We start from the raw sequence: 22885 nt of genomic DNA, 5'->3' as shown, positions 1-22885 counted from the left end.
ACGTGTAATTGTTACAGAGAGACTTTCCCCTGAGTTCATGAATCAACCCAAGTTCAATATCCCCCAGAGTGCTACAGTAGAATCCAGATATGTGAAAACAGTCAAGCCGTAACTGCGATTGGTGTGCAGTTCTCCAGAGTTACCAGTTGTTAATATTGTTTAACCTTTGGATAAACTGTCATTTACTAAGTATGGGGCAACTTCTGAGGGAGAATTTCTAGATATGAATTTCTGTATCAAAATATCATTAATTTTAAAACTTCATTTGTGAGGATATAGGTGTAAGAAAGAAATTGCATGAGGAACACTGAAAAATTTTCCCTCTATTGACTCCTCATTTTTTCATTACCTTATTTGAAATATGCAGACATAGCAAAATGGAAAGGATATTTTACTAGGGGTTATAGGTCTGTTAAATTGTTTAGCTGATCTCGAATTAACTTTGCTAAGTGGTACCTACTGAGAAAATCACCCCTTTCTTTTAGATTTTCCAACTAGGTGGAATACAAGATTTTAGAGTATGTCCTTATGATTCTCTAGATTTCCCTGAGTGTCTGGTCCCCCGCTGTGGAATATTGGTTAAAGATACGTTACATCCATTTGTGTTGCGTAATATTTGTTTAATGATGCAAAGATATGTTGCATTCTTTTATGTTGCATTTGTTTAACTCTGTAAAGCTGTGTTACTTTGCCTGCCTAAAACAACTGATTGGTTTAATATAGAGTTAAATGGACAATAGCTAGGCAGGAGAGAGAAATAGGAGGATCTGCCAGGCAGAGAGAATAAATAGAAGGAGAAATCTACGCCTGGAGAGGAATAAAAAAAGTAGAAGGAGGAGCAAGAAAAGGAGAATGACAGGACAAGCCACCCAGCCACACAACCAGCCAAGGAATAAAGAGTAAAGAAAAGAATATAGAATAGAGAAAGGTAAAATCCCAGAGGCAAAAGATAGACAAGATAATTTGAGTTAAGAAAAGCTGTCTAAAAACAAGCCAAGCTAAGCCTGGGCATTTATAAGTAAGAATAAGTCTCTGTATACTTATTTGGGAACTGGTTGGTGGGCCCCCAAAGAGTAAAAAAAAAGATAAAAATCCCCCCAAAGCTACAGTCCCCTTTTCATTTCTGATTGGGGTAATTTGGATATTCTTTCTCCATCTTTTAGCTATTTTGGATCATGGAAAGCATCTGCAACAAATAATGTTGGTCAAGCTGGAAAGCTGAATGTAGAAGAATGCAAATAGATCCATATTTATCACCCTGCACAAAATTCAAGTCCAACTGGATCAAAGACCTCAACATAAAGCCAGACACACTGAAGTGGATCAAAGACAAAGTGGGGAATAGTCTTGAACACATTGGCACAAGTTTAACCCAAACACCTATAGTATAGGCATTATAATCAACAACTAATAAATGGAACCTCATGAGTATTTTTACCACAGTAAAAATAAATTGTTGCATATATGCAAATAATTATGACATGGTGGCACATGCCTTTAATCCCAGCATTCTGGAGGCAGAAGCAGACTATTCCCAGTGTGTTGCAGGCTATAGTGACTTCCATGTCAGCTGTGATTACAAGACTTTGTCTTAAAAATGGATAAATAAATAAATAAATAAATAAAGGAAAATGAATCCTGGTATTTTCTTGGGATCAGAATAAAAAGCAGTTAAAATGTTTGAATTGAGAGATAGACATACATACAAACCTGTCATGGTTTGCTTCTGGAGAAATAAGGGCCCATATGTGAGGACCTGGTTGTCATGGAAATCAATCAAAGAATTACTAGAAAGAGTTCCTGCTATGTTGCATATATATATATATATATATATATATATATATGTATATATATATGTATATATATGTGTGTGTGTGTGTGTGTGTGACTTACATGTAAATACCAACTAGCAGCATTGTTCTGAGAAGTTCATACTCTCACCTCCTATCATTGTGAAAATTACAGGTCCTTCCCACATTTCAGTGGAAGTCAAAACCAACCTGGGACCTTGAGAAATATTAATGGCTAGTGGCAATTTCCTGATGGTCTGATTCAGGAGGTTTGTTTTCCTACCCAGTTCCCAAGCATGACCTTGCTACTGAGCATGATGTTACCTTAATGCATCACTGTGTTGTTGATGAGCTGCCTTACAAGACCAACTTCACACATGAGGTTGTTCCCTGCAAATGAGTGCAGATGTGGTCGGGGTATGAGTTAATGATGCAATGCATGACTTCAGTGAATAATATATCTGCCACAAGCAGGACTTAGAGACGAGAGTTGAGCTTCACATTGTTCAATCTCATATACCCTATCCACTTATTTGCTTGACAAACTCAACACTGCGAGCCTAGCAACCTCAAGAGGGACAGGCTATGTTCTTAGGGCCATCAGGGATGAGACTCTAAGACTCTCTGTAAGAACGTACTATCTGTCTGATGAAGGTGCGTTCTGATACAGCATAGCAGTAGAAAAAGAAAATGTGGGTATTTAAGAAAATTGTTCTGTGACACTTAATAAAATTAAGTAGGAAGACTTCACTAAGGGTCATGAATATACCTAAAAGGATGGATGATGGATGGGGCCCTGCAATGAAGAAGAGGGATTAAGCACAGCAATCACTCATGTAGATGGGATTTTATAGCCAAGGAGTAGAGTGGGACTCTGTAGATAGAAAAATTAAAAGTGAAACAGAAACGATGTACATGAGCAGGACTCTGCCTAGGCAGATGTTTCTGAGCCTTGCTTGCAGACAGGTGAGGATAAGAAGACTTCACCTGGTGTGGAGTGGAGGAAGATACATCTGATCAGGTATGATGGGTGATTAGACAGCAACAATGATTGTTTGTGATAACCTGAGTTATAAGGATTGTTGTCGGAAATGGGATGACTCAAAGTTCTGAATTAAGCAACCCAGGTATTACTCAACAGATACCGAATAAACAGGTATTATTGTTTCTGACTTAAATATCCTTCAGTGTTTTCCCACTTTTAGACCCTTATTGATTAAGCTTATATTTTGTGAATGTTGAGTAGTGTAGGCTGTAGGGTTGACATGTATCATATCTGCCATCCTGGAACTGAGGAAGCAAACAAATACAGCAATCAGTGGGCAAACCAAATTTGGTGCCTCCTTGTAATACCAAATTACATAATGAGTAAAGAAGGAGATTTTGACAATACTTATTGGAGACTAATTTTTCTTAACATTCCCATCTTTTAATACAACTACAATGGAAATTTCTTTCAACATGCCTATGTTAAGAAAAATACTCAACCATAGACATAGACAAATGCCTACACAGAGAAAATGAAATGGTGGATGCTGAGTTTGGGGGAGAGGGAGTAGAGAATTATTGTTTAATGAGTCCAGAGTGTTCCCAAAGAAGAGGAAACCCATTAATAGAGCTACTTGGAAATAGTTGGCACAACAAGGGGGTATGCATGTGAGGGCGCTGGTGTCAAGGCTTATTTAAAGTAATACATGTGTCATTCAAATTATACTTGCAAATGAGTGCCTGATACAATCTCAAATGCAAAATCCATCAGACAGAACTGTGAGATCCAGAATGCCTTGGCCTTGAAAATCACTTTCCTGTTTGTGGGTCACTCACCCTTAAGCTTCTTGTGAGAGCCAGTTGAGTTCCACCTTGATGGAGGGAAACAGCCTCCAGGGTCTGTATTCTCACAGCATCCCACTTAGCTGTGGACTCATGAAATACTAGACTCGAACACACAGTCGGTTTCATGGATAATAACCCAAACCTCCCACTCCAGTCTAAAGCAACTGTTTATACTGGACAGTTTTATGTGACCTTGACACAAGCCAGAGCCATCAGAGAGGAGGGAGCCTCAGCTGAGTAAATGCCTCCAAAAGATTGGGCTGTAGGTAAGCCTGTGGGGTATTTTCTTAATTGTGGATTTGTTGGGGAGGGCCAAGCCCATTATGATAGTGCCATCCCTGGCGTGGTGATCCTGAGGTCTATAGGAAAGCAAGCCATGAAGAACAGCTAGTAAGCAGCACCCTCCATGGCTTCTGCATCAGCTCCCGCCTCCGGGTCCCTGCTCTGTTTGACTTCCTGCTCTGAACAAACCCTTTTTTCCCTCAAGTTCCTTTTGTCATGGTGTTTCATCACAGCAATGACAACACTGAGACACTGTTAGACCCAAACTCCGCACAGTTTTACAAGGAAACCTGTTTTCTGGAGTCACACATGAACATCAAGTACCCTGTGATCCAAGGAGGAAAGGCTGGCTCTCTGCCTGCCTCTGATAAGGTCCGCAGCTTTAGCCCCACACAGTCTACCTAGGCAGCCCACACCCACCCCTTCAGGACAGGTGGGATCAGATTTCACTTTGTGTCTCAGAGCCTGGAGGCCCAATCCAGTCACCAGCATAGCCAATCAGAAGGGCAAGACTGACTTACAGGCCAGAAACTTTGTATTTAAGGCTCAGGTGAAGTTGCAGCAGGGTCAGATCCTGGGACATCAGCTGAATCTTAAAACCTGAGTCTGTGGAATGCATCACAACATCAGAGGCCTTCCTGGTAAGTCCCCACCTCCTCTAAGACAGAATGGGAAGGGTCACTGGATGACAGAATCCTTTTAGAGAATGAAACTATCTTCTCATTAGGAAGATAACAACTGCAGCCCCACTGTGTGGAGGTGGAAGTTGTATCAGGAATCAATGAAAGACCCAGAGATTGATATCAGGGTTCAAGTTTCAAGCTGAATATCGGAAAAGCAAAGCAGCCTACCAGTAGCTTCTTATCTCCGCCTCAGACTGAATGAGGTAGCGGTCCTGTCTCCGTGAGCTCTCACCAAGCCTCAGACTGTAATCTTTCCTCAGCATGGCTGGAGAATGGATGAATCTCTGAGACCTTGTTTCTGTCTTATATACTTCCCTAACGTTGGGATTAAAGGTGTGACCTATGATTCTTTTCTTTTAAACTGATTCACTCTTGTGTACATCTGGGTGGCCTTGGACACACAGAGATCCATCTATCTCTTAATCCTGAGTCCTAGGATTAAAGGTATGTAATCCACCTCCTATCTTCTGGCTGCTGGGATTAAAGGTGTTTGCCTGGTTTCTATACCTGGTGCCTGGCTTTGCTTTCTGAATTCTCAGTCAAACTTTAATAAACCATAAACAATATATCGCCACAGAAGTGGGTAGGGAAATCAAAGGGAAAACAGGCCCACGTGGGTCAACTTGGCCTTGGTTTCCGTAAAGCACAGATATGTAATGTAACTGATCCTTGTGCTTCAGGTATCATTTCCTCCTCCTCCTGCTCCTCCTCCTGCATCCTGTCGCGTACTGCCACTGGGAAATTACAATATTCTTCACTCAGATGTGCAGAAATGTTAGCAGATGGGATGGCCATCGTCAATCATGTAGTGAGGGCCACTTATGAAACACATTAAGTCATGACCTGAATCCTGGCAGTAACTCTTGCTTGTGCCCCACCTACACTGCTGTCCAGTGGTGTTTTCCAGTGACCCTTTCACCACTGAAGCAGTGAGTGGGGTGTGTAATCACAAAGGTGGAACCAAGGGAATCATATTGATCTTTCTCATAATTTCAAAGCACAACAGTTCAGAAAACTTTCCATTCAAGAGGGGAGTTTTCATGACGAGGATATACAGTGACTGTTAGTTAGGGATATGAATGACATTTGGCCACAGGATCAGATGTCACATAAGACAAGCTTTACTTCGTAAAACTCCATGTTCCAAGTTCCCAGTTGTGCAACTTTTCAGTTTTGAGGTGTTTGGATATCCTTCTGAAAATGAAAATTTGTAGTATGCAGGCTGTTTCTATTCCTAGAATTCTGGACACTAGCTTTGCATTTTAGTGGAGCAACTAAGTACCATCCAAGGCATCTTTATCCAAAATACATATTTACAAAGTCTGTGGATATTTATTTGAAAAAGCACTTCAAGTAATTTTAACCACCCCAGATATCTTTAACTCTCAGGAAGGGATAAGAGGCATTTTAGAAATGTGGCTGTAGTCCCATCTCTGTTTCTCATCCTCACTCTCTAGGTCTTGAGAAATGACTCTTGTTGTCTTCCTGGCCATCCTGTGCTTGGGAATGGCCACAGCTGCTTCATCATCTGATCCCAGTTTGGATTCTGAATGGCAGGAGTGGAAGATAAAATATGGAAAAAACTACAGTCTGGTGAGTAATATAAAAAACGGACCAGAGGGACCCCACAGGGAATTGTCCTTGCTGTTATCATTTGTGGGTACAATAGAGGCCGTAGAGACCACCTCAGGAATTGCCCAAAGCCATGCACTGAGAAGACAGTGTCCAGGATCTCTGTTCTCAGGTGTGTGGAGAACGGCTTCTGATATAGTTTCCTGAGATTTGTCTCATGACCTCTGTCCACCTCTGGCAGTGAGTCCCCTTGGCCAGCTTGCCTAGTGGCTTGATTAGAAAAAAGTGTCATCCACTATGTTTATTTCCAGGAGGAAGAAGGACAGAAGAGAACAGTATGGGAAGAAAATCTGAAACTGGTCAAACTGTACAATGCAGAGTATAAGCAAGGGAAGAAAGGCTTCACCGTGGAAATGAACGCCTTTGGTGACATGGTGAGTGTGGGATGCATTGATTCACCGTGTGGTTTTGTTTGGTTTTTCAATTCTTGATGTGAAGTCTTTTGATTTTTAGTGATTTATGTTCTTTTCCTTGAAGACTGGTGAAGAATTCAGGAAAATGATGACTGTCATTCCAGTCCAGACTCGTAGGAAAAGGAAAAGTATCCAGCCACCTATGGTCAGTTATGTCCCCAAATTTGTGGATTGGAGAAGAAAAGGCTATGTGACTCCTGTGAAGATACAGGTATGACAGTTTCACATGTCTGTGGAGTGATACATAGTTCACTTTTAATAATATTTATATTTTATTTTTGGAAGGTTTCATATGTTTATACAATATATATTGATCATATCCATCCACCATTATCTCCCTCTGCCTAGCAGACTCCCCCAAATCGCTCTCCAGACTTCATGTCCTATTTGCTGTTAGTGATAGCAGTCAGACAACATTATGCACTCTCCATATGTTCATGCACAGGCCTGTGCACGTGAGTGTGTGATCATTCGGAGGCACAGGCAAATTGCCAGCAGTCAGGTCCCCAAGAAGAATGAAAATCCCTCCCTTGGCACCAATCACCTGCTAATAGTTCATACGTTGACAAAATATTCAGCTGTCTGATTTGGAGTTGCTATTTGTTTGTGGATGACTGTCTTTTCTTCTCTGCTTAGGGTAGATGTAATTCTTGTTGGGCTTTTTCTGTGGCTGGTGCCATAGAAGGACAGATGTTCCGGAAAACACGCAGACTGGTCTCGCTGAGTCCACAGAACCTCGTGGACTGTTCCAGACCTGAAGGCAACCTGGGCTGTTATGAAGGCAATACATACTATGCTTTAAAGTACGTGCAGCACAATAGAGGTCTAGAGGCTGAGGCAACCTATCCATATGAGGCAAAAGTAAGTGGATTTTTTATGCTACTGTAGTTTCAGGCAGCTTCAGGCAAGGGGAAATTGCATAATAATCCATTGTCCTCACAACTCACATTGGAAGGTAGAATTGCTCTGCACCATCAATGGTCTCAATACAGCATCAGTCTTTGCACAGGCCTCTAATGTGATGGTTTCCTTGTAGCTGTTCCTGCTTCTATGCACACAGCAAATATGCAAACCTTTAATGGATATATCTCCCTGCATGATTTCTAACAGACTTAAAGACCTGTGTCATTGAAGTGTCATTGAGTTGTCATTGAAGGCATGAGAGTTGATTTTTCGGTTCCAAATCTCCCAGTAACATTTCACTTCCTAGGGTGATTTCTAACATTCCAGATATGGGGATGCTCAGCTGCCAAGTGCAGGGTTGTGTTTCTGATGCATGCCCCCAGGAGGTGGGTGGAAATAACTGAGCCTCTTATCTCTTTATGTTTTAAAGGAAGGACCCTGCAGGTACCATCCTGAACACTCTGCTGCTAGAGTCACAGACTTTATGTTTGTCTCAAAGAATGAGAAAGCCTTAATGCATGCTGTAGCAACTATAGGGCCCATCTCTGTTGGAATCGATGCTGGCCATGAATCTTTCAAGCTGTATAAGGGAGGTAAGCAGGTGATTCTCAGTGTTCCTCAACCTGTGACTTTTGACTCCTTTGGGAGTCAAAAAGACTTTTTCACAGGGGTCGCATATCAGACATATTGCATACAAGATATTTACATTATGATTCATAACATTAGCAAAATTACAGTTATGAAGTAACAATGAAAGTAATTTTATGGTTGGGGGTCAGCATTAGGAAGGTTGAGACCACTGTTCCAGATATTAATGAAGAATGCATGTGAAACTCCTGCTAGGTGTATACTTTTCTGTGTATAACATTTGATGTTCATAATTAGATCACAAATTTCCATATAGTCATGTGTATGGTTTCCCATGCTCATGAGCACTTCATAATTTATAATTATTACCAGTTAGTTAACAATTAACCTTTCTCCACTTGGTGTACCTACCTTAAGATATGGAGAGATTGTCTTTTTAGAAGTGAATTCTAAAGAGTGCCTTGAATGAAGTAAGTTATGTTCAGTTAAGCTTTCTTGGAATGGCATGCGATTAGTGAAAACAAAAGGTGAGAAGGTATCATATGCATGTAGAAAAGTGTTTATCAACAAACTTATGCTCATTTGCACTTCTTTGGCATTTGATGAGAACTGGTGTCAGGATTCCTGTCAACAATGGGTTCTAATTTTGCTGGAATTTTTTTCGTACAGTTAGAAAATGCCCTACTTGCTGTTCTTGGTCATGGTCACAATTAGGTTCCTGGGGCCTCCCATTCCTTTGATTTTGTTTTTTTCAGGTATTTATTATGAGCCAAACTGCAGCAGTGAAGTCATCAACCATTCTGTTTTGTTAGTCGGCTATGGCTATGAAGGAAGAGAGTCAGATGGCAGGAAATACTGGCTGATAAAGAACAGGTATAAATTGCAAATATTGTTTATATTTAAATCTCCAAATGGATTTTCTATTTGGAGACAGAATCTAGATAAGAGTTTCTTTTCTTTTTTCCTTTTTTTTTAGACTGATTGTGTGTGTGTGTGTGTGTGTGTGTGTGTGTGTGTGTGTGTGTGTGTGTGTGCAGTATGCTTATTTGCATGTGTGTGTGGAGGCAACCAGTTGTTTTCCTCAGCTGTTCTTCGAGGCAGCAGATTTCACTGATCCTAGAGTTTACTGTTTTGTGTAGTTGCTCAGCCAGCCTGCTCCAAGTATGTCCTCACTTATGGGATTTCAGGCAAGCTATAGTGACCACCTGGTTTTATAAAATTATTATTTTCATTCATGTGAGGGTGATTGTGTGAGTTTATTCTATATGTGATCAGTGCCCAGGGAGACTTGAAGAGGACTTCAGATTTCCTTTAACTGTAGTTACAGCAGGCTGTGAGCTGATGGACTTGGTTGCTGGGGAAAGAAAAAAGGTTCTGTGGAAAAGCCCCACAGATCTTTCCCCAGCTCCCACCTTGGCTTCAAGTGGGATCCTGGACTTGAAATATATAGTCCTTCCTAGTTTGTGGCCAATTACTGACCCTTGGAACTCTCCCTATGGCTGGAACAATCAGCTCATAGTAGTCACAATGTTCAGATTCAGTCACTGGTTTCCTTGGATGCTAATACCACATTTGTGTCATTGGTTTTTCTAAAAGCTAGCATTATTTGTTAGTTCTGTACCACCTGTGGGTGGAAAGATATCCTGCTTTTTCAATGTTGTGATTTTCACAATCCTGTCTGAGATAACTCTTGGTTCTCAGAAGTTGATACTCTGCAGTTTCTGATCATGGTGTTAAGTAGGCTTCTGGCTCAGTGTTTACTAGAGTAGTTATTGTAATGGATCCACTGTCCTGTGTTCTTTCTACTAAATGGGAAGCATGGTTCTTTTCAGTCATGGTGAAAGATGGGGCATGAATGGCTACATGAAGATTGCCAGAGACAGGAACAACCACTGTGGAATTGCTACATATGCCATCTACCCTAGAGTGTGAGCTGTCTGAAGATAACAAGCTGGGATTAGACTGGGAATACCCTGCAAAGAGCAGTCACTTCCCCTTTAACAGGACCAGTCTCTGCTGCATGGATACAACACTTGAGTCACTGAAGAGCACATTGTGATATGAATTCTGTGTCATGTTAACTCCCATAAGACATGATGGCCACTAGAGCTGAAGCTCTGCACTGATGTGTGTTTGATTCCTGTAATAACTTGATTTTATTTTTTAATGACTGTACCAGATGTCTATAAGAAGGCTCAAGTTCAAATGTAGTGTCTGTCTTCTTTCAGTTTTGATTGTAATGAATTTCTTAAAATTTAAGTAATTCTTTTTATTTTATGTAATATGTGATTTAGTTAAAAATAACAGCATTACACTCCCCCTTTTCTTTCTTTCCTCCATTCCCTCCCCATAACTCCTCATATATCCTCTCTCATTTTCTCTCAAATCGATGGTCTGTTTTTCTTTGTGTGTGTGTGTGTGTGTGTGTGTGTGTGTGTGTGTTTGTGTGTGTGTGTATGTGTGTGTGTACATACAGATATATATGTATGTATAACATACATATGTAATTATATATAATATACAGTATACTATTCAAGTATGTAATACATATCACATATAAAAATACAACCTGATGAACCCAATTTTGTTGTTTATATGCATATGACTTCGGGACCAATCACTTTGCATTGGATAGTCTATAGCAGTTTGTCTCTGGGACAGCTCATGCTGCTTCTCATAGAATTCACAATTCCTGCATGTAAGGTCAGGGAACATTGTTGGAAGACAGGGTAGAAAGACTAAAAGGTAGAGGATCATGAAGTCTGCAATAAGACTGTGTCTCCTAGAAATGGCTGCTTAAACAATACATGAACAATGAAAATACTAGTAGACATGCTAACTCAGATGGGTGGGAATCATCTCAAGATTTCCACTCTTAGGCATAGAGCTACAGGTAATTATAATATGACAAAAGGTTAGTTATATACAAAACTTTAGACTCACAAAGATGGGATAGATGATAGAATATTTTCTTTAAATTTTTCCAAATGTTAGTGGACTAAATATTGTTAACTATTGATCTTGCTTGATAAGTTTTGTTATATATAATTTTACTATATTAATCTTAAAATCTTACTTCTTATTTAGACAGAAAAGAGGATATGGTGGGGGATGTCCTCCTGTATTCTGTGAATATATGTTTTACTTATTTGTTGATGAATAAATTCTAATTGCCTAGTAGCCAGGCATTAAGAATAGGCGGGGCTACCAGAATAGAAGAATTCTGGGAAGAGGAAAGGCAGAGGAGTCACTGGAGAGATGCCATGTAGCCGAGGGAACAAGAGGGCCAGGCATCACCAGGAAGCCAAGACAACATGGAGATACACAGATTAATGAAAAATGGGTTAATAATTAGGAGTGAGCTAGCCAATAAGATGCCTGAGCCATTGGGCAAACAGTTTATAATTAATACAAGCATTTGTGTGTTTATTTGGGACTAACTGTCTATGGGACCAGGCCAAAGAGAAACTTCCATCTTCAAAGGGCTGGTTCCTTTTGTTAAAAGGGTACTGGATGCACTAGTTCCTTTTTTTTTCTTTTGAAAGGGGGCTGAATTGGTGATTTTTCTTGGCATAGTTGCCTTCATTGCTATGGCACACTGTAGTCTTTATCAGCTAGGAGGCTAAGAAGGGATTACTTTTTCTTGGAAAATATTTCCTTCAGTAGACTCACATAGGAGAAAGCCATTTACACTCTGGATCAGGTGGTCTCCAGGGGAGTCCAGTCCATTATAACTTAGGAGAGCAAAATAAGTCATGGCTGTCAAAAAAAGTCTTATTGGAGAACAGACCAGGTGACTTTCCCAGGCCTAAGGATAGGATCTTCAAATCCAAATAGTCATTGGCTGTCTGAGTAGTACATGGTATAAAGCAAGCTATCTTCAAAATCTAAAACTGAGTAATGGCACATATAAGGAAATGTGTATGGAAGGTATAATGATTAAAAATGATGGAGTGGGCCCATTGGAACCTTAATTGGTTATTCTAAAGTCATATCCATTTATTAGGACCTTCTGTAACACCGAGGATGTGGTGTTAGATAGGCTGGAACATTTAATTAACAGCCTTTGAATCTTAAACCTTTGACTATGTCAGTCCTTTCTTGACTTCAGACATTTTGTCATATTGTTTTTGATGTAAGAAATGGCTTAGACATTTAAGATATGATGAATGAAGTGGACATTTCCCCCATCTCTGCTAGTTCCATTTGTCTATATGGAGGTGTTGATATTTCTCTACACTAGGGGTAGGCAACAATGCTACCATGGAGAAAGAAGCAACAGGACTCTGGTCTTGGGCCATCAGTCTCTCCCCAGAAGAGGGATGGAGTCTGAGGATTTACTAAATAGGATGAGCAGAAATGGAGATTTCTACACGGAGAGGAAAACAGCCCAGTAAAATAACAACTCAGTGGTTGACCTGATATGACTGAATGATTGTAAGCCCTTTTAGACTGGGGACAAAGAGAAGAGGGAAGGACAACCAGTAACGCTGTGCTGTCAATTATGCAACTAAACTCATCGTCTTCTACAAACAAAATTGCTCTTCTTTACGATGGGTTTAGCAGGAACCAACATGGGATGCTCCACGATCATACATCACGGAGGAGATATAGACAATTATTCTAAATACTTAGCTTACAGATTAGGCAGTGTCCTGGTGGAGGCCTCTATTTCTGAGGGCGCTCCCATTGAATGTGGCCTTTCTGCCCACAATGGAAGTATGTCCCTGGTTTGGACTGTGTTTCTAGTGGATAGCCTTCACTGGGCTAGGTCTCAGTGTAGCCATTCATTCTTCAAGCAGTTAGCTATTTCCTTTTCTTTTCCTGTTCATGGTTATGAAACACTGAGTTTCAGTTTTCAAAAACAGCATCCAGAGACTGGCCTGGTTCAACCACCAGGTTGTCTGTGAATGTCTTGGTAAACAGATCTAAATGTTTGTCTTTTAGAAGCGCCTTCTCTTCCTGTCATCTTGATTCTGTGTTGTGTATGTTTCCATAACATCTCATAATGTCTAGAGAAAGGTTAGGGGTTCCTCCTACTCTTCTGAAGTATGAGGGGCAAGTGAGAATACCGAAGGGCTTGTTTTAGCATTTTATGATCCTCTGTGACTTAGAGAGGAAAATGTTCTCTCAGCTATTCATCTCTGGTCTTTGATCTCCAATCAGGATTTTCAGTGGAAGCGGTTCTCCTGGTATGTAAGTCACCTCTTATCTCTGCTTCTTTTCCGTGAGCAGGGCCTAGCCATTGCTTGCAGTGGTCTGAACAATTCTCCTTTCTAGAGAGGCCAGGCTGTGTTCATGCAGCAAGTGCCTTTCCTTACAAGACAGTTCATGTGTTTTGCTTACCTACTCAAATGACTCACTATTTCTATCTGTTTTATTGGTACAGTTCCCCAGCTCTCTTTAAATTCATTTATTTCTGTCAGTGGAGAGGAAATCAGGATTGCTGTGATCTCAATCTTTCTCCAGGCAGTTCCTTGATAGTTTTCTAACCACTCTTACTCAGCTGTAAACCCTTTGACCTTCCAATAAGGTCTGTCTTGGATAGACATCCTCACTAGTGAAATAGAGGTATTTACATTAGGAGAGTTACCAACCTCTTTCTGATTGGATTTTGGTTCCTAACAGGGAACATTTTTGCTGGGAGAGATGTGGAAGAATTTCTTCTTTTTCCCTCGATAACTTTTTATTATTATTTAAAAGTGTTTAAATCTAAATATATTTTGTCTATATTCTTTCCCTCCCTCAAGTCCTTTCTCTTTTTTATATTTTTTCCATTTTTTATTTGAATTAGAAACAAGATTGTTTTACATGTCAATCCCAGTTCCCTCTCCCTCTCCTCCTCCCCCACCAGCCCCCAACTAAAAACCCTACCTATCACATACCCTGTCTGCTCCCCCTGGGTGGTGAGGCCTTCCATAGGGGGTCTTCAGAGTCTATCATTTCCTTTGGGATAGGGCCTAGCCCCACCCCCATGTGTCTTGGCTCAGGGAGTGTCCCTCTATGTGGAATGGGCTCCCAAAGTCCACACCTATGCTAGGGATAAGTACCGATCTACTACAGGAGGCCCCATGGTCTGTCTCCTCACTGACACCAATGTTCATGGGGTCTGGATCAGTCCCCTGCTGGTTTCCCAGCTATCAGTCTGGGAACCAAGAGCTCCCCGTTGTTCAGGTCAGCTGTTTCTGTGGGTTTCACCAGCCTGGTCTGGATCCCTTTGCTCATCAGTCCTCCTTCTCAGCAACTGAATTCCAGTTCAGTTCAGTGATTAGTTAGCTGTGGGTGTCTGCTTCTACTTCCACCAGCTGCTGGATGAAGGTTAAAGGATGGCATGTATGTCAGTCATCAATCTCATTGTCAGGGGAAGGCATTTAAGGTGGCCTCTCCTCTGTTGCTTAGATTGTTAGCTGGTGCCATCTTTGTAGCTCTCCAGACATTTCCCTAGTGCCTGATTTCTCTTTAAACTTACAATGTCTCCCTCTATTATGATATCTCCATACTTGTTATCATCTATTCTTCCCCTGACTCAACCTTTCTTCTCTCTCATGTCTTCCTCACCCCTTCTCTTCTCCCCTTATTCTCCTAGTTCCCTCTCCCCTCCTCCATGCTCCCAATTTGCTCAGAAGTTCTTGTCCATTTCCCCTTCTCTGGGGGACCATGTATGTCTGTCTTAGGGGCCTCCTTGTTTCCTAGCTTCTCTGAAGGTGTGGATTGTAGGCTGGTAATCCTCTACTCTATGTCTCCCAATTTGTTCAGGAGGTCCTTGTCCCTTTCAGGGACCTTATTTCCTAGCTTCTCTGGAAGTGTGAATTTTGGGGCTGGTAATCCTTTACTCTATGTCTCCCAATTTGTTCAGGAGGCCCTTGTCCCTTTCCTCTTCTCCAGGGGACCATGTATGTCTGTCTTAGGGGCCTCCTTGTTTCCTAGCTTCTCTGAAGGTGTGGATTGTAGGCTGCTAATCCTTTGCTCTCTGTCTAATATCCATATATGAGTGATTAAAACCTTGTTTGTCTTTTTGTGACTGGATTGCCTCACTTAGGATAGTTTCTTCTAGTTCTATCCATTTGCCTTCAAGTTTCATCATTTTTTCCCCCTGAGTAGTACTCCATCGTGTAAATGTACTACATTTTCTTTATCCAGTCTTCCATTGAGGGGCATCTAGGTTGCTTCCAGGTTCCAGCTATTACAAATAATGCTGGTATGAACCTAGTTGAACAGCTGTCCTTGTTGTATGAATGTGCATCCTTTGGGTGTATGCCTAAGAGTGGAATTGCTGGATCTTGAGGTAGACTGATTCCCATTTTTCAGAGAAATTGCCATAATGATTTCCAAAGTGGCTGTACAAGTTTGCACTCCCACCAGCAATGGAGTAGCATTCCCCTTCCTCCATATCCTCTCCAGCATAAACTCTCATTGGTGTTTGTGATTTTAACCCTTCTGATGGGTATAAGATGGTATCTCAGAGTTGTTTTTATTTGCATTTCCCTGATGACTAAGGATGTTGAGCAATTTCTTAAGTGTCTTTCAGCTATTTTAGATTCCTCTATTGAGAAGTCTCTGTTCAGTTCTATACCCCATTTTTAAATTGAATTATTTGGTATTTTGGTGACTAGCTTCTTGAGTTCTTTATATATTTTGGAAATTAGTTCTCTGTCAGATGGGTTTCATGAAGATCTTTTCCCATTCTGTGGGCTACAGTTTTGTCTTGGTGATTGTGTGCTTTGCCTTACAGAATCCTCTCAGTTTCAGGAGGTCCCATTTATTAATTGTCGATCTCAGTGTCTGTGCTACTGGCATTATGTTCAGGAAGCGGTGTCCTGTGCCAATTTGTTCAAGGGTACCTCACTCTTTCACTTCTAAGAGGTTCAGTGTGGCTGGATTTATGTTGAGGTCTTTGATCCATGTGGACTTAAGTTTTGTGCATGGCAAAAGATATGGATCTATCTGCAGTCTTCTACATGCCAGCATCCAGTTATGCCAGCACCATTTGTTGAAGATGGTTTCTTTTTTCCATTGTATAGTTTTAGCTTCTATGTCAAAGATCAGGTGTTCATAAGTGTGTGGTTAATATCAGGGTCTTCAGTTCAATTCCATTGGTCTAACTGTCTATTTTTATGCCAATACCAAGCTGTTTTCATTACTATAGCTCTATAGTAGAGCTTGAAATCAGGGTTGGTGATGCCTCTAGAAGTTCCTTTATTGTACAAGGCTGTTTTGGCTATCCTGGGTTTTCTTTTTGTTTTTCCATATAAAGTTGAGTATTGTTCTTTCAAGGTCTATGAAGAATTATGTTGGGATTTTGATGGGGATTGCATTGAATCTGTAGATTGTTTTTGGTAACATTGCCATTTTTACTATGTTGATTCTACCTATCCAAGAGCGTGGGAGATCTTTCCATTTTCTGGTATCTTCTTTAATTTCTTTCTTTAATGACTCAAAGCTCTTGTCATACAGGTCTTTCACATTTTTGGTTAGAGTTACCCGAAGATATTTTATGTTGCTTGTGCTATTGTAAAGGGTGATGTTTCTCTGATTTCTTTCTCAGCCCCTTTATTGTCTATATATATTAGGTCTACTATTTTTTTTAGTTAATCTTTTATTCTGCCACTTATGCTGTAGGTGCTTATCAGCTGTTGGAGTTCCCTGGTAGAATTTTTTTGGTCACTTTTGTGAATTATCATATCATCTGCAAATATTGAGTTTGACTTCTTCCTTTCCAATTTGTATCCCCTTGATCTCCCTTTGTTGTCTTATTGCTCTAGCTAGAACTTCAAGGATGATATTGAAAAGGTATGGAGAGAGTGGACAGCCTTGTCTTGTTCCTGATTTTAGAGGAATCACATTGAGTTTTTCTCCACTTAGTTTGATGTTGGCTGTTGGTTTACTGTATATTGCCTTTATTATGTTAGGAATGTTCCTGTTATCCCTGATCTCTCCAAGATTTTTATCATGAAGGGGTGTTGGATTTTGTCAAAGGCTTTTTCAGCATCTAGTGAGATGATCATGTGTTTTTTCTTTTTCAGTTTGCTTATGTGGTAGACTACATTGATGGATTTTCATGAGTTGAACCATTCCTGAATCTCTGGGATGAAGCCTACTTGATCATGCTGGATGATTTTTCTGATGTGTTCTTGGATTCAATTTGCAGTATTTTATTATTTTTCATCGATGCTAATGAGGGAGATTGGCCTGTAGTTCTCTTCCTTAGTTGTATCTCTGTGTGGTTTGGGTACCAGGGTAATTGTAGCCTCATAAAGAGTTTGGCAATGACACTTCTGTTTCTATTGTGTGAAAGAATTTGAGGAGTATTGGTATTATCTCTTCTTTGAATTTATGGTAGAATTCTGCACTGAAATCATCTGGCCCTGGGCTGATTTTTTTTTTTTTTTGGTTGGGAGATGTTTGATGACTGCTTCTGTTTTATTAGGGGTTACAGGTGTATTTAAATTGCTTATTTGTTCTTGATTTAGTTTAGATCAGTGAATCTATCTGGAAAAATTTCCATTTCCTTTAGATTTTCAAATTTTGAGGAATACAGGTTTCCAAAGTATGACCTGATGATTCTCTGGATTTCCTCAGTGTCTGTTTTTATGTCCCCCTTTTCATTTATGATATTGGTATTTGCATATTCTTTCTCTGCCTTTTGGTTATGTTGGATAAAAGTTTATCTATCTTGTTGATTTTCTCAAAGAACCAACTCTTTATAAGAAACACACCTCAACTTCAAAGACAGATGGTACCTTAGAGTTAAGGGTTGGAAAAAGATTTTCCAGTCAAATGGCCCTAAGAAGCAAGCTGGTGTAGCTATCAGAATATCTAACAAATTAGATTTCAAACTAAAATTAATCAAAATAGATGAAGAAGGTCATTTCATATTCATCACAGGAAAAATCCATCATGATGAATTCTCAATTCTGAACATCTATTCCCTAAATAAAAAGGCACCCACATTTGTAAAAGAAACAATACTAAAACTCAAATCACAGGTTAACCCTCTCCCCCGCCCTGCACTTATAGTGGGAGACTTCAACACCCCACTCTCACCACCAGAAAGGACCACCAGACAGAAAGTTAACAAAGAAACAAAGGAACTAATAGAATTTATAACCCAATTGGGTTTAATAGACATCAGTAGAACATTTCATCCAAACACAAAAGAATATACTTCTCTGTGCCACATGGAACCTTCTCTAAAATTGACCCCATACTTGGCAACATAGCAAAACTCCACAGATACAAAAAACTAGAATAACCCTCTGTATCTTATCAGATCACCATGGTTTAAAATTAGAATTCAACAGCAACACAAATTGCAAAAACCCTACAAACTCATGGAAATTGAGCAATGCTCAACTCCATCACTACTTGGTCAAGGAAGAAAGAAATGAAAGACTTCCTAGAATTCAAAGATAATGAATGCACAACATACCCAAACTCAAGGGACACTTTGAAAGCAGTGCTAAGAGGAAAATTTATAGCAGTAAGTGCCCACATGAAGAAACTGGAGAATAGTCACACTAGAGTATAGTGGGAAATTACCAATACAGAGTCAGGTAGAAATATAAGGGTATTTAATAGGGAAAAGCCTTACTTACAGAGCAACCTAGCCAGCCGGCGTGGCAGCAGTCTGTACAGCAAGAAGCAAAGTGAAACCGAAAGAGCAAATGCAGTCACACTACGTCATTCTGACCACGCCCTCACAAGCGTGGTCAGGCACACCTGTAGCCAGCCCCTAAGAAGGTGTGGCTACAGCTTCCCCTACACTAGAGAATTAACAAAACACTTGAAAGCTCTAGAACAAAAAGAAGCAAAGTCACCCAGGAGGAGTAGATGCCAGGAAATAACCAAATCGAGGGCTGAAATCAATAAAGTAAAAACAAAGAAAACAATACAAAGATTCTATGAAACAAAGAGCAGGGGGGATTTTTAAATACCTCTAGCTCAGGATTCATGTCTGAGTATTTCTCACTAGGTGGCACTATTTGGCAAGGGGAAGACAAACTTTACATGTTTTGTAACATTTATAGATCTTCCCATTGAATCTTCTTTATATTAATTTCATTTGGAATATCCACAGAGGTCAGGAAATTAGTAATGGGAAGTGTATTTGGGAGGTTTTGAAAAGAGGGGATATATAATATGGTTGTGCAAAACATTAAAGGAAAGTATTTGGAGAGAGAAGATTTAAATGGTGATTGGAGATTACAGGGTCAGGGAGAGAGTAGAGGGCTAACACTGAAACCTTTTGAAAATGTCATATGGAAATATATATACTTCTGCACAAAATTCCTCAAAGATTGTACACACATACCCCATTTCTGTAAGCACCATGTTTTTGAGTCACAGAGCATGTATGTATGAAGCTAGTACTGACCTGGAAGCATCCTCTTACTGCCTAACTTTTATAGTGATGGGAGGTGCAATACGCAGTCCTGGAGGTGAAAAGCAATCACTACTCTTACCAAGCTGTGAGGCTTGTGAGCTACAATGTATTTTGTCCTGACAGGATATGCCAGCCAGGGGTGCAATAGTGTTGTGAACATTACAGTTACCAACCAACTCATTATTGGATCTAAGTGCTGCTCCACAGGATGAAAATCATATCTAAAACCATTGTTGCCCAAAGAATCTGTGTCTAGATAGGTCATAGACTCTATCAAAAGAACTTGCTAGTAGAATTCTGCCCTCCCCACATGCCCCCCACCCCATCCACCCTCCACTCCTCAGGCAGGGTAGGGCCCTCAAAGGGCTTCTCAAAGTCCACCACATCATCCTGGGCCAGGCCTAGGCCCTCCCCATGTGTCTAGAGTGCATCCCTTGGCATGCCTTGCCTGCTAGCTGCTTGTAATGTATATTCACTACCATGGATGGAGTTCTTTTAAAATTAATACATACGTCAATGTTGCTGGGGTTTCTTTCCTGCCAGATCCCACAGCCACTTCAACCCCAAATACGCACATGGACGATATATTAATTATTTAACTGTTGGCCGATGCCTAGGGATTCGTATTGGCTAGCTCTGTCTTAATTATTAACCCAGACTTACTAATCTATGTATTTCTACATGGCCTTATCTTACCAGAGAATGCCTGGCACGTCTTGTCTTCCCGGTCTCTACATGGCATCTCGTGCATTACCTCTCTCCGCCTACCTTTCCCAGATTTTGCCAAGTGCCACCTATTTTCCTGCCTCTATTGGCCAAACTGTGTTTTATTCATCAACCAATAAGAGAAACATATACAGAAGGACATCCTCCATCACTTCAATGTGTTAGTAAGATAACAATGGAAAAGAGGGAAGAAAGGAAGGAAGAAGGAAGAAAAAAAGACATAAAAGAAAAGGTATGTGGTGGTTTGTGTTTGTCTATCTATGTGTGCACGCAAGCGTGTGTGTGTGTGTGTGTGTGCATGTGTATGTGTGTGCTTGTGTGCATGTGTGTGTGTGTGTGTGTGTGTGTGTGTGTGTGTGCATGTGGGTGCATGTGTGTGTGTGTTTGTCTATCTCTGTGGGTGTGCATGTGTGTGCTTGTGTGCATGTGCATGTGTGTGTGTGTCTGTGTCTGTGTTTGTGTGTGTGAGAGAGAGAGAGGGAGAGAGAAAGAGAGAGGGGAAGAGTGAAACCTCCCTTGCATTTTCTCTTATTCAGTAGGAATGTTACTTACAATGGCAGTGATAGGAAACTGTCTGGTGTTAAGTATATACCAAAGACAAGCTAAGTTCTCACAAGTGTTATATTAGTATCCATGCTTGCCAAAATGATGGCAAATGTACTTCATATGAAGACTCTGTCCATGAAATGTGTATTGATACTGTGAAATACTTTAGCTATACAATGATGTATTGATAAATTATACATGCATTAATGATTTTGAAAATATTACATTTAGTTAACAAAACAGACAAAAAGTTAAATCTCTTATAATTTTATTTTTGCATCATTTTTTGGAACACTAAAATAAAAAAGACAATATAGATAATGGAAATAGATTAAAAAGAACTGCAGACACTACACACTGGGTTTATTTTGAACTGATGAAAATGCTTTAGAATTAAATATCATTAATGGAAGACTAACATGGGGATTAATATATCTAACATGGAAATATTAATTTTGAGATAAAAATATTTTTCTAAGTGTACTCTCAATTTATTATACATATATAAAGTTCTGTCCCGGTGACACATGGATTTAATCCCAGCACTTGGGGAGCAGAAGTGGGCAATTTCTGTGAGTTCCAGCTAGCCAGGTCTACATAGTAAGACAGCACCTCAAAAATAGCAAAATGCTTAGAGGGAAAGTGAATCTTACTGTGACCAGAATATAGAACAGTGGAAGTTTCTCAACTGAGATATCTAGGTGCCTGCACCCCCATCATGCAGCTGCTCCTGGAGAAATACATCCTGATTGTGAGCACCTGGCAACCATGCAAACCAAAGCATTGCTGCTCATTTTTCAGATGGGACTTAGAGCTGACTAACACTGAAGGGCACAGATTTGTTCAGAGATATTTACAATACCCCTCCCATTAGTTTCGGTGTCTTGATACAGTTTCCTGAGGGTCTAACTGAGAAGGTGTGGGGTAGACTTATAAGTGTTTTTTTCCTAGTCAGTTCTCAAGGATTGTGTTGCTACTGACCATGATGTTACATTAATGAAACACCGTGTAGTTGTGGAGCAGCCTTGTCCTCATACATGGAAGTGTTCCTTCAGTCTAGTACACATTGTGGGGGGGGGTCTATCAGCTGACATTGTGATGTTCAACAGTTACTTCAGGGTGTGGCAATCACAAACAGAGGTAAGAGATGAGAAGTGAGCTTTAGATCATGCAACCTCAGCTTCTCACTCAGCCCAAAGTTACTTCTCAGACTCAACACTGAGATACCAGTGACTCCCACACCTGTCTCAAGAGAGTTAGAACATGATTCTTGAGGCCGTCTGGCCCAAGACTCTTAAGTCTCTGCAAGAAGATTATAATTATTTGATAAAGTTGCCTGTTCATCTGTATCTCATTGGAAAAAGAAAATATATGTGTAAGAGGAAATTGGTCTCTGACTATTACTACATCACAAGTAGGAAGAGTTTATTAAGACTATGCATAAGGATTGTGTCAGAAGATACACAGGATCTTTAATGTAGACAGGTGAGGATGATCAGACTTCACCTGGCTCAGAGCAGAGGAAGACCCTGCTGGTCAGATATGAAGGTGATAAGACAGCATGATGACTGTGCTGATCTGAGTCATGAGGATTGTTCTTGGAAATACAGTGATATTGTTGCCAGAAACTCAGAGTTCTGAATGGATTGAAACCTGGTGTTTATTATTCAAAAGATATTGAATAGGTATTTTTTTTGCCATTCACCAAGTAAAATGCCAGGTATCATGTGACCAAAGGTGGAAAGGTTGGTTATCTGGTTTCCTCTAACAAGGTTTGGTTTCTCAAAGTCCACTGAGGCAGTCTACACTTATCCCTCCAGGATACTTGGGGTCAGATCTCAGTAACAGCCTGCAGTTTCACAGCCTAGAGGTCCAATCCAGTCACCAGCATGGCCAGTCAGAAGAAGGGCAAGGTTGAGGGGTGTGGGGGGAGAACTGATTATCTAGAGACTTAGGATTTAAGTCCTGAAGAGGATGAGGCTGGGCAACATCCTGGAACCTCAGCAACTTCTGAAGAGCTTGTGGAGTGCAGTGAGGAAGCAGCCGTTACCACAGGTAAGGCCCTGGCTCCAACAAGGCTGAAAGAGAAGTGACCCTGGAGGAGAG

General features: G+C 40.5%; 1 protein-coding gene across 1 annotated transcript; it reads left to right on the top strand.

Moving 5' to 3' along the window:
• The first annotated feature begins 6055 nt into the window (after positions 1 to 6055).
• LOC100772033 (cathepsin 8) lies at positions 6056 to 10056 on the top strand. Its single transcript, XM_027409673.2, has 7 exons — positions 6056 to 6181; positions 6472 to 6594; positions 6698 to 6844; positions 7270 to 7494; positions 7967 to 8129; positions 8880 to 8997; positions 9957 to 10056. Exons 1-7 carry the CDS (start codon positions 6056 to 6058, stop codon positions 10054 to 10056), a joined length of 1002 nt encoding a protein of 333 aa, XP_027265474.1.
• Positions 10057 to 22885: the final 12829 nt, after the last annotated feature.

Source organism: Cricetulus griseus, chromosome 3 (genome assembly GCF_003668045.3).
Source record: "Cricetulus griseus strain 17A/GY chromosome 3, alternate assembly CriGri-PICRH-1.0, whole genome shotgun sequence".
NCBI lineage: Eukaryota > Metazoa > Chordata > Mammalia > Rodentia > Cricetidae > Cricetulus > Cricetulus griseus.
Note: the sequence above shows the minus strand (reverse complement) of the source record. Positions and strands in the feature narration are given on the sequence as shown.

Coding starts and splice junctions, on each gene's coding strand:
- LOC100772033 (XM_027409673.2), top strand. CDS start 6,056: ATGACTCTTGTTGTCTTCCTGGCCATCCTGTGCTTGGGAATGGCCACA. Junction 6,182..6,471: donor ATGGAAAAAACTACAGTCTG/GTGAGTAATATA, acceptor GTTTATTTCCAG/GAGGAAGAAGGACAGAAGAG. Junction 6,595..6,697: donor TGAACGCCTTTGGTGACATG/GTGAGTGTGGGA, acceptor TTTTCCTTGAAG/ACTGGTGAAGAATTCAGGAA.